The sequence below is a fragment of the Pristiophorus japonicus genome, chromosome 5 (assembly GCF_044704955.1).
Source record: "Pristiophorus japonicus isolate sPriJap1 chromosome 5, sPriJap1.hap1, whole genome shotgun sequence".
Lineage (NCBI taxonomy): Eukaryota > Metazoa > Chordata > Chondrichthyes > Pristiophoridae > Pristiophorus > Pristiophorus japonicus.
In genome coordinates, this window is record NC_091981.1 from 28,169,744 (window position 1) to 28,185,713 (window position 15,970).

A 15,970-nucleotide genomic window follows, 5' to 3' on the forward strand; every position below is an offset into this window, starting at 1 on the left:
AAAAAGTGGTTTTGTTTTACCATTGTTTCTTTCCCAACATTTCAGTGCATCATTGTGAAACTTGCTCCAGGAATTATATTCTAGAAGGATTTCTAGAAGTTCCACTCCTATTTAGAATATTTAAAATGTTATAGGTTTGTTTCGGGTTTAAGGGCAGTGATACAGTTATATTGCATAAGAGCAATGACTGCATTCTTCTGGTTTCACAACTCAAGGAATAGAAGCTGGAGTATGTTATTTTGTCCTTCAAGCCTGCTCTGTCAGTCAACAAGATCAAGGCTGATCTTTTACCTCAACTCCACTTTCCTGCACTATCCATATGAACCGTCCCAGCCAATGAACCTCCCTTAATACACTAACAACAGTTTCATTTTTTCCTGTATGTCGACCATATATCCACAGCATAACTAAGACTGCCTATTTCTACCTCCGTAACATCGCCCATCTCCGCTGCTGAAGCCCTCATCATGCCTTTGTTGCTTCTAGACTTGACTATTCCAATGCACTCCTGGCTGGCCTCCCACATTCTACCCTACGTAAATTCGAGGTGATCCAAAACTCGGCTGCCCGTATCCTAACTTGCACCAAGTCCCACTCACCCATCTCACTATGCTCGCTGACCTACATTGGCTTCCGGTTAAGCAACGCCTTGATTTCAAAAATATCATCCTTATTTTCAAATCCCTCAATAGCCTCGCCCCTCCCTATCTCTGTAATCTCCTCCAGCCCCACAACCCTCCCAAGATGTCTGTGCTCCTAATTCTGCCCTGTGAGCATCGCTGATTATAATCGCTCAACCATTGGTGGCTGTACCTTCTGTTGCCTAGGCCCCAAGCTCTAGAACTCCCTGCCTAAACATCTCCACCTCTCTTTCCTCCTTCAAGATGCTCCTTAAAACATACCTCTTTGACCATGCTTTTGGTCAGCTGTGTGGTTCGGTGGCTCAAACTTTTTATCCTGTAATACTCTTCTGAAGTGCCTTGGGACATCTCACTGTGTTAAAGGCTCTATATAAATACAAGTTGTTGTGTGCTGCATTTCTTTAGTTGCTGTCGTTTCTCTATCACTGCTAAATTAAGCAATCGATCTGGGATATCTTTTCTCCTGTATGAGATTTTCAGTTTGCACTACGTCCTGTGTGCTTTAGATGGCCCTCTTCCAAAAGTGCTCTGTCTGTAAGTGCTTGTGTCCAATAATATGTTGCTTTTATGTTGCTTCTATTGGTGAAAGAGAGAATTTATTCTGAACAGTCTTTTATTTGTGACCACAATAATTTGTGAAATGGAAGCTGTTGCACCATCCCATTCAGGAGTGAAATTAGAAAACGATTCTCTACATAAATGACTGGATTTTACCAACCTCGGTGAATCTGGCACAGGTGACGTCCTTAGCGGGTCCCGACCCCACAACTTTCTTGATCCCGGCCTCCGACATGATTTTATTTTGATGGGGCTTGTTAAGCCCGCCCTGCGAGGTGCCCGGCCAATTATAACGAAGCGGGTCTGATGACGTTGTCTGTGATGGGTCATCAGCCGGTTTCCTTAAAGGGACCTTGTCCACATTCATTTTGACAGTTCTACTGTCAGTGTTCTGAAGCATTGAGGTGCTGCAAACACTGCACAAAAGTGCTAGCTGCACCCAGGCACTCCCATCACTCCCTCCAGATGCTTATGGAGGGAGTCACAGCACACAGGGAGGTTCTATTCCCTTCCAATGGATGGGAGAGTCCTCCCTAGGACACCAATGCAGCCTGGTTGCACATTACACAGGAGGGCACAAGCAAGGATTTCATCAGGAGGACCTGGCTGCAATGGCGCAAACCTTTCAATGATCTCAGTAGATTACGAAATGGTACTGCAAAGCACACTCAACCTCATCCTGCTGTACCTCTCAACACAACCCTGTCACTTTCGCTTCCCTACCCTACTCCTGCACATCCTTACACCAACTTACCTTGAACCTCCACCCATCCTTCTCGATCTACATTATCATTTCCCCATCTCACGAGCCACCCCTCACACTCACCCTCATCTTTGTCTAATCATACCAACTAACAACATACAAAGGTAGACTTGGGTATTATCGTCAATGTTCATGTAACATTTCTATGAACGTGTTGTCAAACATTGAAATCTTTATTTTCAACACTTTGTCTTCTTGGACAGATCTGTGCACCTTTGTGAGTTGCAGTGAATGGTGAGATATAAGGGTACCCCCCACAATGGTGATGAGTGTGAAAGGAATGGCTTGGGCATTGCAGGGATGCTCTATGGTGCTGGTGTGGGGTGGTGCCAACCTGGCGCATCATGTGGCAGCCAGGGTGTACAACGTCAAGTGAAGTAAATCTGGCCATGGTGAGGCCATCCCTAGCCTTCCGGGCATCAATGTGGTCAGGTGCTGATGCCCTATGTCCGGTGCAGCATCAGGTTATTGCAGAGAAGGTTGGTGGTGTTGTTGGTGCTACTGGGTGTACCTGGTGATGTTTGTATTGGGGCTGATCGTGGTGGGATTCTGAGGACCAAGGTGAGATTTTTTTCAAGGGCACTGATGCTGATGGACTAGATGACAGAAGTGATCTGTCAGTGGTGAGAGAGGTTGCTCCAAGGAGATGACACTGGATAGAGAGTTCACTCCAAACTCTTCAAACCTCCATAAAGCTGAAAAATGTATTCCAAATCCTGAAGGTTCCAGCTTCTAAGATTGGAAATTGAACAGCTGTGAAATGGTAGCTTTTATAACACTTTTGCAGCTGTCAACTATTCACAGCAATGGAGAGTCATTGAGAACCCGATACACTTACCTGACGTGATCCCCTTGTGGGACCTGATAAAATGCTGCTTAAGTACCTTTAACAGCTTCTTAAGTATTTGAATTGCCTGAACCGCCGCTTAGTGCCGGGTCTGAAAACTGCAGGCAGAGCCAGCACTTGGGAAATTAACAAGGAGACGGGTTCAGAACGGGATACCGCCCCGCTGTCGATCTTTTAGATTTTGACAGCAGACCCGCCTCCAAATTCGCCCTCTAAGCACCGGCAAGATTCCGGCCAAAGAGTGGTAGAAGTTTGGAAAACTCTTCCGCAAACGGCGATTGATGCTAGAACAGTTGTTGAGTTTAAATCTGTCAACCAAAGGGCTATGGGCCAAAGACGGATACGTGGAGTTAGGTTGCAGATCAGCCATGATCTCATTGAATGGCGGAACAGGCTCAAGGGGCTGAATGGCCTCTTCCTGTTACTCTGCATGGAAAATTCTAGATTTGTATCTTCAACTCGTGTACCTTTGTAACCATCTTTGTACTTTCAATAACAAATATGGTCAATTTTGTTGAAATGCTTTTTATTAATAGTATGCTACTGGAGATGTCTAAATACAAAATGGCTTTGCGAGGCAACACCATATATAGTTCAGTGCCACAGAACGTTGTGCAGTTATCTACTGAGCTATTGTGGGGCTTGTGTTTGTTTTGCCTTAAATTTGTTAACTAGACCAATTTAAATGGTCACACTCATGATTTGGCCATACGTAATTGTAAAGTAATTTAGAACCGAACTCTGCAACATTTTTAATGTCCATTGATCTTCATTTTTACATTATCACGAGAGTCAAAAGCTCATCCCGGCATTGTATTAATAGGCAGGATGTAAAGGCTGCTGTTTGTCATGCAGGTGTTTCTGTGGTCCCTGAAATTCTCTAACAATGTTTGTTGCTGAAAATGTCTGTGCACTTCATAGTAAATCTATAAAATAGAGGATATCACATGGGTCCCAAGTGGGTGTGACCACATAACACACAAGTTACAAAGTTAGTTCTGGTTGGGTCTACAAGATGTTTAAAAGTGGTATCACGCAGAGACCTGTGTGGTGTCTATTTACATAAACCAATTTTAAGAGAGATTTTTCTTATTTTTATAACCTGTGGTTATGCAGCATTTGCAGATTTAAGGCATTTCAAATTGAGTGGTGTCTTTGAATACAGCTTGTGAAGTGATTTTATTGTACTTTTGTTTTTTTAAGGATATTTGATTCATTTAATTTTATAAAAGTTTATTAATGAGTGTTTTTATGTTAAATTCTTAAATAAATTTACCCTTTTATGAAATTTGAATGTTGCAGATTTAGCTTGATTCCCTTGATTATAGGAGATTGAGGGGTGATCCATTCGAGGTGCTTAAAAAAAAAATTGATAAGCGTAGATACAGAGAAACTATTTCTTCTGATGGGGGAAGCAAGAACGAGGGGGCATAATCTTAAAATTAGAGCTAGGCCATTTAGGAGAGAAGTTAGGAAGCACTTTTTCACATAAAGGATAGTAGAAATCTGGAATTCTCCCCCCAAAAGGCTGTTGATGCTGGGACAATGGGACCTTTCAAGACAGATTGATAGACTTTTTCTGGGTAAGGGTATCAAGGGATGTGAAGTTTAAGGCAGGTAAATGGATTTGAGGTATAAATCAGCCATGAACTAATTGAATGGTGGAGCTGGCTTGAGGGGCCGAATGGCCTACTCCTGTACCTATTTTCTATGTTTCTAAATAGGTACATGATGAGCACCAGGAAAGTAACTAGGCATCGTGATTTTCCCCAAAGTCTGGTTTCTCATTCCTCTCATTTTGCATGTCAAGAGGATGGTTATTCTGTTTTGCTGTGCGCTTATTGATAAGATTTCAAATCTACAGAATCATCAGAGCTCTGTGATATGGATGATTCCAGCACTTGGGGCTCCAAGTTAGGGCACAGATTTACGGTGATTGACAAAAGAATCAGAGGCGACATGAGGAAAAGCTTTTTTATGCAGCAAGTGGTTAGGATTTGGAATGCGCAGATTCAATAGTAGCCTTCAAAAGGGAATTGGATAAATACTTGAAGGAGAAAAGATTGCAGAGATATGGGGAAACAGAAAGGTGAGTGGAACTAACTGGATTGCTCTACGAAAGAGCTGGTGCAGACTCGATGGGCCGAATGATGACCTCCTGTGCTGTACTATTCTATAATTCTATAAGTTAAAATGAGAGACTCTCAGAACTAAACTTTAAGATTGTACTCGATCTCGATCTTTAAAGTGCTACAGAGTCAGCTGTGGCTTAGTGGACAGCACTCTCACCTCTGAGACAGAAGGTTTTGGGTTCAAGCCCCACTCCAGGGACTTGAGCACATAAATCTAGGTTGATGCTTCAGTGCAGTAGTGCTGAGGGAGTGCTGTCTTTCAGATGAGACGTTAAACCGAGGACCCGCTCAAGTAGACGTAAAAGATCCCATGGCACTATTTTGAAGAAGAGCAGGGGAGTTGTCCCTGGTGTCCTGGCCAATATTTATCCCTCAGTCATTATCACATTGCTGATTGTGGGAGCTTGCTGTGCGCAAGTTGGCTGCCGAGTTTCCCACATTACAACAGTGGCTACACTCTAAAAGTACTTCATTGGCTGTAAAGCGCTTTGAGATGTCCAGTGGTAGTGAAAGGCGCTATATAAATGCAAGACTTTCTGTTCTTTATACATTTTCAGAAAGACTCAAACATAATCAAGCTTTGAATATTTAGCCATCCCCAATATAAGCCTGGCAAATTGCTTTCTCTTCCTTGATGTCAGCAGCACAGTACAGAAATCATTGTTGTAATATAGGAACTTCCCCATAACTTTCCCACAAAATGTTAAATGAGGAGGAAAGATAGGGTAGTTGTACATGATCTTTGGAAACAGTGAACTTTTGTTCACTAAGTTGCATGGCCAAAAGGCTTTTTTTCATTCCATGCTTTGTTACGCTCCTGACTCTTCAATTTATATCAACAGCACTATTGGCAGCATCTTCAGAGTTTGAGCAAAAATTGTCATTTCCAAAAAGACACTGTGGTACAGCAAGTTAGACTGCAATGCATGGTGTCACAGAACATGGGTTCATACCACAGTCCACCACTAGTCTGAGTTGCCAATATTAAGGGAATTCCTGTAGAGATACCTAGCAGAGGGCAAACACTGCTCCTCCCACTCCTTCATTCTTGTGTGCCCTTAGCAGCTAACTTTGAGCAGCGTAAGCAGATGCTTAGTAGCAAGTTATTCTCCCTCTCAAATGGATTAGATCCATGTCAGTGGAAAGGAAAATTGGACGAGGTTCCTAATGGTCGCCTGATCGCTATTGCCCCTGCTGAAATTGGAAGTTTGCAATTACTTCAACTGCATTGTCATTTACTATGTAATCGCTTTCTCGCTCGATCTGTCGTGTCGCCTCTCTGGCCATTGACCTAGCCTGTTCAGATTATCGCACCATGTTTCGCATCATTAGGCCACTTTACCCAATGTGGTGTCATCCCCAATTTAGACACCTCGGACAATATTTCTTCCTTAACTTATTTTATAAAAATTGTAAACACCAATAGCTCCAACACAACCTGTGGGACTCCACTGGCAATATATTCCATTCTGACACCTTCCTATAGGCCACCATCCTTTGTTGCCCACCTTTCACTTGGGAAAATCAGAGTCATTAGACAGCATGTTTTCAGCCTCAAATTTCAGAAAGGACGATACAGGTTGAACCTCCCTTATCCAGAACTCCCTTATCCAGAACCACCCCTCGTCATGAACCATTCGCGGCCACCAGGTGGCACACGAGCAGAATTTTGACATGAACAAATTGAAGTCCTTCCTCGCTGCCAACTCCCACAATCGCTGGCCTGACCCTGCTATCCACACACCCCCCACCCCCCCCCAGTCCCACGATCTCTGCCGCACTCCCAGCCCCAAGCCAGCCAGCCCCGATATCCCCTTGCTCAGTGCCTGTACCATCCAATTTAATGTGACCACACCGTGTCCAGAAAAATCCCTTATCTGGAACAGGCCAGGTCCTGAGGATTCCGGATAAGGGAGGTTCAACCTATACTTGAACCTCGTCCCTCATTCCACCTGATGATTGCCGTGCTTGTTGCTTACTATTGGATGGTTTTCTGAGAGGATGATTTAATGGAGGACGGAATGTGGAATCTTTGAAACATTTTGCCATGGTTTGCTACCATAAATTTGAAGATATTGTAAAAAAAAATATAAGAATCTGCCTTTCAGAGTTTATGGTCAGAGATGGAATTTTATCAGGTATTTCCAATGAAACTTTGCATAGGTACAGCAAACTGGCAATATTTTATGAAACTGCAGTATACACACACTTTTTCCTTTTTTATGATGTGCAGCCTTCGTGCAGTGCTGCTAGAACAGGTATACTATTTCTGTAGTAAGTTTTGTGTGGAGAGTCTTTTCATTGGAAACCCTTTAGGAAAGAATAACATTTTAAACAATTGAGATTATTTTTAACAACCCTCTAATTTTCTCTAAACATTTAATTTTAAATCAACACAAATAAGTGATGTTATAAAGAACTCATTAGAAAAATTCAGCTGCCAAGGCCCCAAACGTTGGAATTCCCTCCCTAAACCTTGCTACCCCTCTCTCCTCCTATAAAACGCTCCTCTTTGATCAAGCTTTTGGCCATCTGCCCTAATTTCTCCTTGTGTAGCTCGGCGTCAAATTTTGTTTAATAATGCTCCTTTGAAGTGCCTTGGGATGTTTTACAATGTTAAAGCTTTATATAAATACAAGTTGCTGTTATTGAATTGTGTTGGATAAGATACTGAGCTTGGCAATGCAAGGGAGCTGAATTAACATACTCGGAAACAACATGATCACTGAAACATCATTTGTGAATAATTGTATCTCTATTGAAATTTAACTTCATCATACATACTTAGTAACTCCTTCAAATACATTTTAATGACCTCGCGATTTGTTTTCAAATAAACAAAATAGAAACAGAAAAGAATGCTAAATAGAAATCTTTGAAACCATTAAAAGAATTGAGTATTCACCTTTAACTGGCTTTGCTGTTTTAGGCTAATAAGTTCACTAAGGCAATCTGATGATGTGAAAGTTGAAACCGAATCCTAGAGTACAGTATTATCTACAGGATGAAAAAGACCGATTGAAATGAGGTTTGTGGTTTACAGAAAGATCTCAGTACATGTAGGTCCACGTTTACATGCATTTTATTTTATGTAAATAAGTTGAGTTTACATTGGCACAAGCTCAGCGGGCCGAATGGCCACCTCCTGTGCTGTAACCATTTTATGATTCGATAAGTTGCATACTTTTTAAAACACCGAATAAGTCCACCAATTCTTATCAAGGGAGGAGGACACATATGGAGGATCAACCAAACCTTATATGACCCATAAGGACTTGATTCCCTTTTCATCAATAATCCGCATTCACTTTAAAAAAAAAAGAGAGTTGTAGCAATTATTTGGTAGTGCCTTTAGCAATAACTAATTAAATCAATGGGTACTTGAGCTCAAGCAGCACCAAAAGCTGTTGATCCTGTATTAATTCTAGGAGTTAATTGATTTTGCTCTGAGCAGCAGAAAGGAAATTTTCTGCCCAAGTCTCTATCAGTACAAAAGATATTTCCTCTGGAGCCAACTCCACTTTACCCAATGGATTTTTGGTTTTCAGTACCTTTGCGGTCATGTACCCTAGCGGGGCCTGCATACCAAAATCTTACTTGCCTTTGAAAGGGCCAATACATTGCTGGTATGTCTCCATCATTCAGCATGGGTTTGTCACCATACAACTTGAAATACAAATGAACAATCAGCAGCTTGCAACATGGCCGAACAACCAGAAAATACCAATTGCTTTAGGAGAGTCAGCTGCTTTCAGTACCTCCGGATTAAGTCATGAAGCCTCTGCTGTACAGCCTATTGTAGTTTTCCTCATGAAGGCACAATTGCAGCTAAAAGGAAGGGCAGAGAAATGCGTAGTTGAGGGAAATCATTCCACAGAGTATCATCATGGGCAGAGCCTCGAAACAAGGATGACTTGCTTCCACACCAAAAAAGGATGAGTTCACAGGTGTTTCAATGAAGGACCTAATATTCCAGTCCTGAACTACATTCTGAGGGGTGGAAGATGCCTGTGCGTGGATTTTTTTAATGTGTTGCACATCAGCCACCACACGGGCTTGTCAGAGATAGGTCTTGGTCCAGTGACGAGAGTTATCCAAGACGACTGGAGACCTGCTCTGCTGCACGGACTTAGTGCACACACACATCGCAGTGTGGGCTGGTCCATGCTGGGCCCCTGGCCCCGAACTCACGCCTCTCCTGGGCCCCGATCACATCCCTCCACAGCCTCTTGCCGCTCCTGCTGAATCTGCCCATGCTCCAATCTCTAACCTGGACCTGGATGATGTCACTCTTTACTGCCGTCACAGAGTGTAGCTCAATGATGGCAAAACATTGGCACAGGTACTGAAATCTAATGGCCCATGGGGTTAGGTTAAGGATAAAAATGGGCAGAATTTTTAAAACTGTTGATCGGTGGGGAAGGAGAGTACCTGGTGGAGAGCCTGGAGCAGGGTTACACTGGCATGCAAGAATTTATCACCCGTGCTGAAAATGTTCCTCCATCACTGGTGCAGCTGCACCAGGAACGTATGTGGAAACAGCTGTTGGTGCAGGCTCTGCAGACCAAATATTTTGTTTCATCGCCTTGCCAGGTTTTGGATTTCCGATCTCGCCACAGATCTACAAGTGCAGTTATAGCAGATGGAATCAGCAGAAGAAGATAGTAAATGGAAAAAATACTTCCAATTATAAACGTGACTTATCACGTCAACATAGCTATGCAGGTAAACACGACAGCCATTTAAGAAGGAAAGGTTAATAATGTGCTAGGATCCTTGTCATTCTTCCACACGCCAAGGGATGCACCTGCACCTAGGGAACATCGGGTCTTTGCACCCACGTTGGAGATGATCTGTTTTTGATGGTAGTAATTGAGTGAGGAATGTTGGCCAGGATACTGGGAAAGCTTCCTAGCCGACTTTGAAAAGTGCCATGGAATCCTTTATTGACCAAGTCAACAGGTAGACATGATCTTGGTTTATCATTTCATCTGAAAGACAGCTTCTCCAACAATGGAGCACTCCCTCAGTACTGCACGAAAGGCTATGTTCTCAAGTCATAGGGCCCAAGTTTCGGGTTGCGCCGTTTCTTGGATGCCCGTTTTTCGCGCCACAAAGTGCGCCGAAAAAAACCTCACCTATTCTCCGGCTCCTTGCAGGTCCTTTGGAGCTACAGTGGGCGTGCATGTGCAGTAGCTCCAGGCGGCCAAAACTGTGGGAGGGGCCCGAAGCACGCAGCCCCTAGCCCTGGCCGAATGGCCTCACTGGGGCAGTGTGGATAAGGCTCACCTCTCATCTGACTGGACCAGACCGGACCCAACCTCCGCTCCCCCCACCCCCCCGGGTGACCCGACCTCCGCACCTCCCCCCCCCCGACCCGACCTCCGCTCCGCTTCCCACCCCCCAGGCGACCTGACCTCCACAACTCTTCCCCTGCCCCCGGCGACTTGACCTCCGCGACACACTCTTCCCCCCCCCCCCCCCGACCTCCGCGACTCTCTCTCTTTCCGCCCCCCCCCCCCCCGATCTCCGCGACCCCCCCCCCCGATCTCCGCAACCCCGGGACCCAAGACCCGACGCCAGCAACTTGTAAATCCAGCCCGAAGTCTTGGGCCCAGCTGTTCACTCTCCTTCCCTCTCTCCTTCCCTCCCTCTCTCCTCTCTCCTTCCCTCCCTCCCTCCTCTCTCCTTCCCTCCCCTCCCTCCTCTCTCCTTCCCTCCCCCTCCCCCCTCTTCCGCCCCCTTCTCCTCCTCCCCCTCCCTAACCCCCACCCCCCTAACCCCCACTCCCCTCTACCTCCCTCCTTCCACCCCCACCCCCCTTCTCCCTCACCCTCACCCCTCTTCTCCCTCACCCCCACCCCCCTTCTCCCCCTCCCCTCGCTGTCAGAAACACAGACACTGACAGACAGAGAGTGATAGACACACACTGTGGGGCCGTCCTAGCACGCTGTTGGAGGACTCCCGGTGCTGCAGTCGGTATGTTTTATTTATTGATTTAAAAAAAAAATTTTTTTTTGATTGATTTATTGGTTGATTTATTGATGTATTTATCATTTATTATTGATGATGGCTCTTTATTTGTAAAACTGAAGTGTTTAATGTTTGTAAACTTCCCTTTAAACCCCCCCCCTCCCCCCCATTCCCCACGCCTGATATGTAACCTACGCCTGATTTTCTAAGTGTAGACAAGGTTTTTCTGAGCGTACAAAAATCTACACTTACTCCATTCTAAGTTAGTTTAAACTTTCAAAACGGGCATAAGTGGCCGGACGTGCCCCCTTTTGAAAAAAAAAATCTGTTCCAAACTGAAACTGTTCTAACTGACTAGAACTGGAGCAAACTAAATGCCGAGAATTGCAATTTCTAAGATACTCCATTCTAAACCGGAGCAACTCAGGCCGAAACTTGACCCCATAGAGTGTGGGACTTGAGCAAACAACTTTCCAACTCCGAAGCAAGAGTGCTACCAACTGAGTCAAGCTGACGCTTCTGATTCCATTCCACCCAAACATTCCATTTACTTGCCCGTAAAGGCAGATCTTATTATTTTAATTTACATTTTTTCTTTGTCATTTATTGCTTACAATCCAGTCCCTAGCACACACTTCAGTGACCTCAACTATCTTTTCCACATTCTTTCAGGGTGGTATGGTACATTTAAAAAGGAATCTCCATTGATCCAAATTATTAATATAGATCATTTCTGCTAGGTATAGATGGCAGCTGCCTCCCAACTTTTTTGCAGTTGCAAGGTCATAAAGTGAATGGTGGTGTGGAGTGCAGTGCAGGAGTGTAAATTGATCAAGTTGCTTGAAAACGTGGAAAATTAATTGAAGCTTTATTTTTTTTACAAAGAGCAAGCTTGCAGACCCCATAGAACCTCTCTAAACTCCCACAGAAAGTTCACACAGGCCCTAAATTGCAAACCATGGCTGTAGTTGCTGTGAATACTGTGTTTTGTGCTCAAAGGTCAGGAAGATAATTTGAACTTTTTTAAAATGATTAATAGTTGGTCTCTTTTTCACAGACTGATTATGTATCTTGTTAGATTTTAAATAACCACAATCAACCCACTTTAGGGACCGTTTTACCTGTCTACCTTTTCATTCATGCCTCTCTCTTAAAAATCCTTTGATACCCCGGTGTGAGTTTCATGTATTAATCATACGATCATGACTTTCTTTGCAGTTCATTTTTTGTTGAGGCAGTGAGTTAGTGTATTACTGGATGTTGTGTGGTGTTATGACCCCTTGTTACTGTAAATGTAGTAGTTAGGGTCAGCCTTCAGATTGACTTGGTTGATTCATTGGGTTGGTGATCTTTAACACGAGTACTACTGCGTCCAAAGGGAATTTCCAGGCAATGGCTTGAGTCGTTTGCTGCACATAAGTGATAAGATAGTGGGTTACTAAGCGTTTTTTTTGTATGTGGGTGGGGACACTTTCTCTGGTGCCTACATCGTAAAATGTCATGAGACACATTGTATCCACTACTCTCAGCAGTTAAGAGAAGGGTGGCATTTTATTCTGGTTGTTTACGCTTAATTTTTAGGCTATTTTTGTTAATGTTTTCCTTATTCTTAAATGTCTTTGGACTATGTACTAAACTGGACATGAGAGGGCAGGAGACAACCTGCTCCACGGGTTTCTGTTAATCTTCAGCTGGCTGCTCAGAATCAAATGTGCAAACATCACAAAATTCAGGATTTTCCCTTTGTGGGGAAGTAACTGGCTCCTGTTGGGGAGAAACAGCTCCGCAGAGTGGGGGGAAATCATGGTCATCCGGAGCTTATTGCTCCAACGCACCATGCCACCTGTGAGAGTTGTTCCATTCTGTCCAATGCCCACCTCCTCATTTTGATTTTCTTTAATTGTATTTTTGACATCCTCTTTGATCGCCATAGCAATTTTCATTCTTGGAAAGTGGGCAGGTTGCCTACTCAATGGTATTGTGGTGCGCAGTAGTGCTGAGGGCAGAGTTTTAACAGAAGGCGGGGGCGGATGTGGGAGGATCGTAGTCACAGATAATTCATCCCACTGCTCTGTGGAACTGTGTGCTGTCTCTCCAGTGGCTGCACATGCACATTGTCCTCCTTTTATTTAAAACAAATTATACTTTTCATGCATTTACAATACTGGAAAGATGGGAAATTTGTTTGGCAGTATTACTAAAGGTGGAAGTGTAGTGTCCATGGTTCCTTCTATTAAAAGTTCCTGATTTCTACTATATTATTAAAGATAGGATAGATGCTCTCCTGCAGGAAGGTAGAATCAGTGGGCTCAATTTTCCCCAAAGCTTTTTTTTGGCGTACTTGAAGAGTTACGCATGTTTTTTAGGGTCCCAAGTACACCTAAAAAAATGTTCCAAGTTTCCCCGTTTGATTTCTTCATTTTGCGCCAGCCTAGCCTGTCCTTTAGTTTTGGAGGTGGAGCCTTGATCTGTGCCAAAAAGATCGGGTTGCCACGGTAACCAGGGACACAATGCGGGCTGATGCTGGAAAGTAAACATAGAAGCCAGCTCACAACCTGCTCAAGCACCTTAAAATACATTGCAGCAATTTCACAAGCACAAATACATTGAAGCAACTTACCTCTATTAAATTATTAAAGTCATCCCTTCCCCCCCCCCCCCGGATGTTGGTGCTGATCCCTGTTCCTATCTCAGGCCGAAGGGCCTCCCGCCCCCTGCACCTAGCCCTGGCCGAGTGGCCTCCTCCCTCCCGGTCCCGCCAACTAGCCCTGCCGGAGTGGCCTCCCTGTCAGCTCCCCCGCACCTATCCCAGGACGAATGGCCTCCCGGTCCACTCCCCCTCACCTATCCCAGGCTGAATGGCCTCCCGGTCTGCTTCCCCGCACCTTTCCCAAGCCGAATGGTCTCCAGCCTCCTGGTCCCCACACCTAACTATACCTGAAAGGCTTCTCCCCCTCCCCCCTCTTCTGCTGCTGCTGCTGTCCGGGCATCTGCTGCGTTTACCTGTGCCGACTTTCTTACCTGTGCCGATTTCCTTAACTCACCAGAAGGTTTTTCTATGGAGGCCACATACGCTGGCCTAAGCAGAATTGGAGTAACACTCAGCTGGCCAAACTTCCCTAACTGGTCAGAATTGGCGCGGGTGGCAGGTTACACCCCCTCTGGCTGAAAAAAAAAGTACCTAAAAAAAAAAAATTGTAACTAACTGAGTTACGCTGGTTGATCGGGAAAACTTGGGTTTTTTAACTTAGGCCAAAAAAAGCGGCCTGCACCAGAAAACAGCGCAAATCACTGGGGAAAATTGAGCCCAGTGGGAGGGTCAAATCAGTTGTCTCATGCATCCTTTATTGGTCATTTACATGGAACAGCATTGATACAGGACAGGCACCAAATTGACCATCTGCCATCAAAGGTGGGAACTGATACAGAAATGTATAATCTTTCTGTACATTTTACATTATATTTTTAAAATGCCATTCAGTAGATTATTTTTTATTAAGTAATTTTGTCGGAACGAAGGAGTGAAACCCATACATAATGCTCAAATTTATTGAAAGAATCATTTGGTTACAATTCACCATTCGTCAATGAATTTAGCATTTGTATGTCAAACTTTTAGCAGTGTAACGAGCCCTTAACTGTAATTAACTTAAATGCCATTTACAGTATTGCCAACTCTCGTGATTTCGAGGTGAAATAAAGCATCACTTGAGATCTCGCGATGGAACGCCTAAATCTTGGGATTTTATTGGAGGGGGAAATGCTGCGATTTGCACATGCGTGGAAATAAAATATGCTGATTTACGCCATTTTCTACATAGATGTAAAAGCTCGAAGCCAAATCTGTTACAAGTAACTCCAAGCGCTGCACAAATCCACTAGTAGCATTAAGGAATAAATGAATAATCAGATAAATCTGCGATTACAACTTGCGTCACAGCTCCAGGGCGTGAATGCACCGTGCTTCTAGGACCCATTAATGCAGCTTCTGCAGTGCCTGCTCACATTTGTCAAAACACACGGATTAAAGAGATTTTTTTTTAAAGTCAGGTCGAGAGCGAGTACAAAATCACGACAAAAAAAAAGAACCATTCCTGAAATGGATGATTTTATTAATGTTGGATATTATTCCAGTTCTACATCTTGTTAAATCACCAAGTCACTTGTGAAAGTTAACCGTCTGGCGAAGGACCCTAGCAGAACTTTCAAAACAATTTTTAAAAATGAACACTCAGCCAGTCGCAAGGCGTGTAGCAGCGTTCGAACGGCACAGTCCATGTGTTCCATTGGAATCAGAAGGAATGGACTCTCGGTATGAATTAGAATATGGAGGTTCCAAGTAAAGGCGACGACTGTACTGCTAGCTTGTACAGGGATGTGAAGGTGATAAAGGTGCCGGCAGCCCCCAGCCTCGAATACTTTGCTATCATCAAACCCATTGTCGCAGGGCGTTCGGCAAAGTGTACCTAACTCGGAAGAAACACGATGAGAAGAAGCTGTACGCTGTCAAGATAAGTACTGGACTCGATGGCCAGCTGAAGGGGAAAGTGCAATAGCCGAAGACTGGCTGCTAAATAAAATCACAACTAAACGATATGTGGCGCGATGATCGTGTCTAAATGTGTCCAAAGGTTATCTTTTTTTTAAATGACAATTGGTCATGTCTGGATATGCTTCCTAGGAATGGGGCAGAAACATGCTTGGATGGATTCAGATGTTACTTAGACCAATATATTACAAAGTGCCGAGATTTTACTCCCCAGTTTTCTGATGGATCATCAGATACATGGTTTTACTTTGACATTAAATAAATAAACATTGTGACATGTGATGCATTAAGTCTTTCTCCCTGTTGGTTTCAATGACCTTTTCCGGCCAGTAATTTTGCTGAGTGGAGCGCATGCACTTCCTGTCTAGGAGCTAAGGTCAGCGAGGTTAACAAATGGCAACTAATGATTTCTATACCAAATCTCATGATTTTTAAGAGCTTGTCTCCTGATTTATGAGGCAATGGGTTTGGCAATACTCCATTTATGAAATCTATTGGTTAGTCACT

The 15,970-nt window shown here is 43.9% G+C and overlaps 1 protein-coding gene across 7 annotated transcripts in view; it reads left to right on the top strand.

Moving 5' to 3' along the window:
• Positions 1-15,970, top strand: part of exoc2 (exocyst complex component 2) — a 329,764-nt gene that overhangs the window by 277,658 nt on the left and 36,136 nt on the right. For 6 of the 7 annotated variants that reach the window (XM_070880460.1, XM_070880458.1, XM_070880461.1 and 3 more), the window contains one exon: positions 9,535-9,666. The exons of the other annotated variant lie outside the window; for it this stretch is intronic. In XM_070880460.1, coding sequence (XP_070736561.1) covers positions 9,535-9,666 — 132 coding nt within the window. The remainder of the gene's footprint in view (positions 1-9,534; positions 9,667-15,970) is intronic. 7 annotated transcript variants of the gene reach the window in all.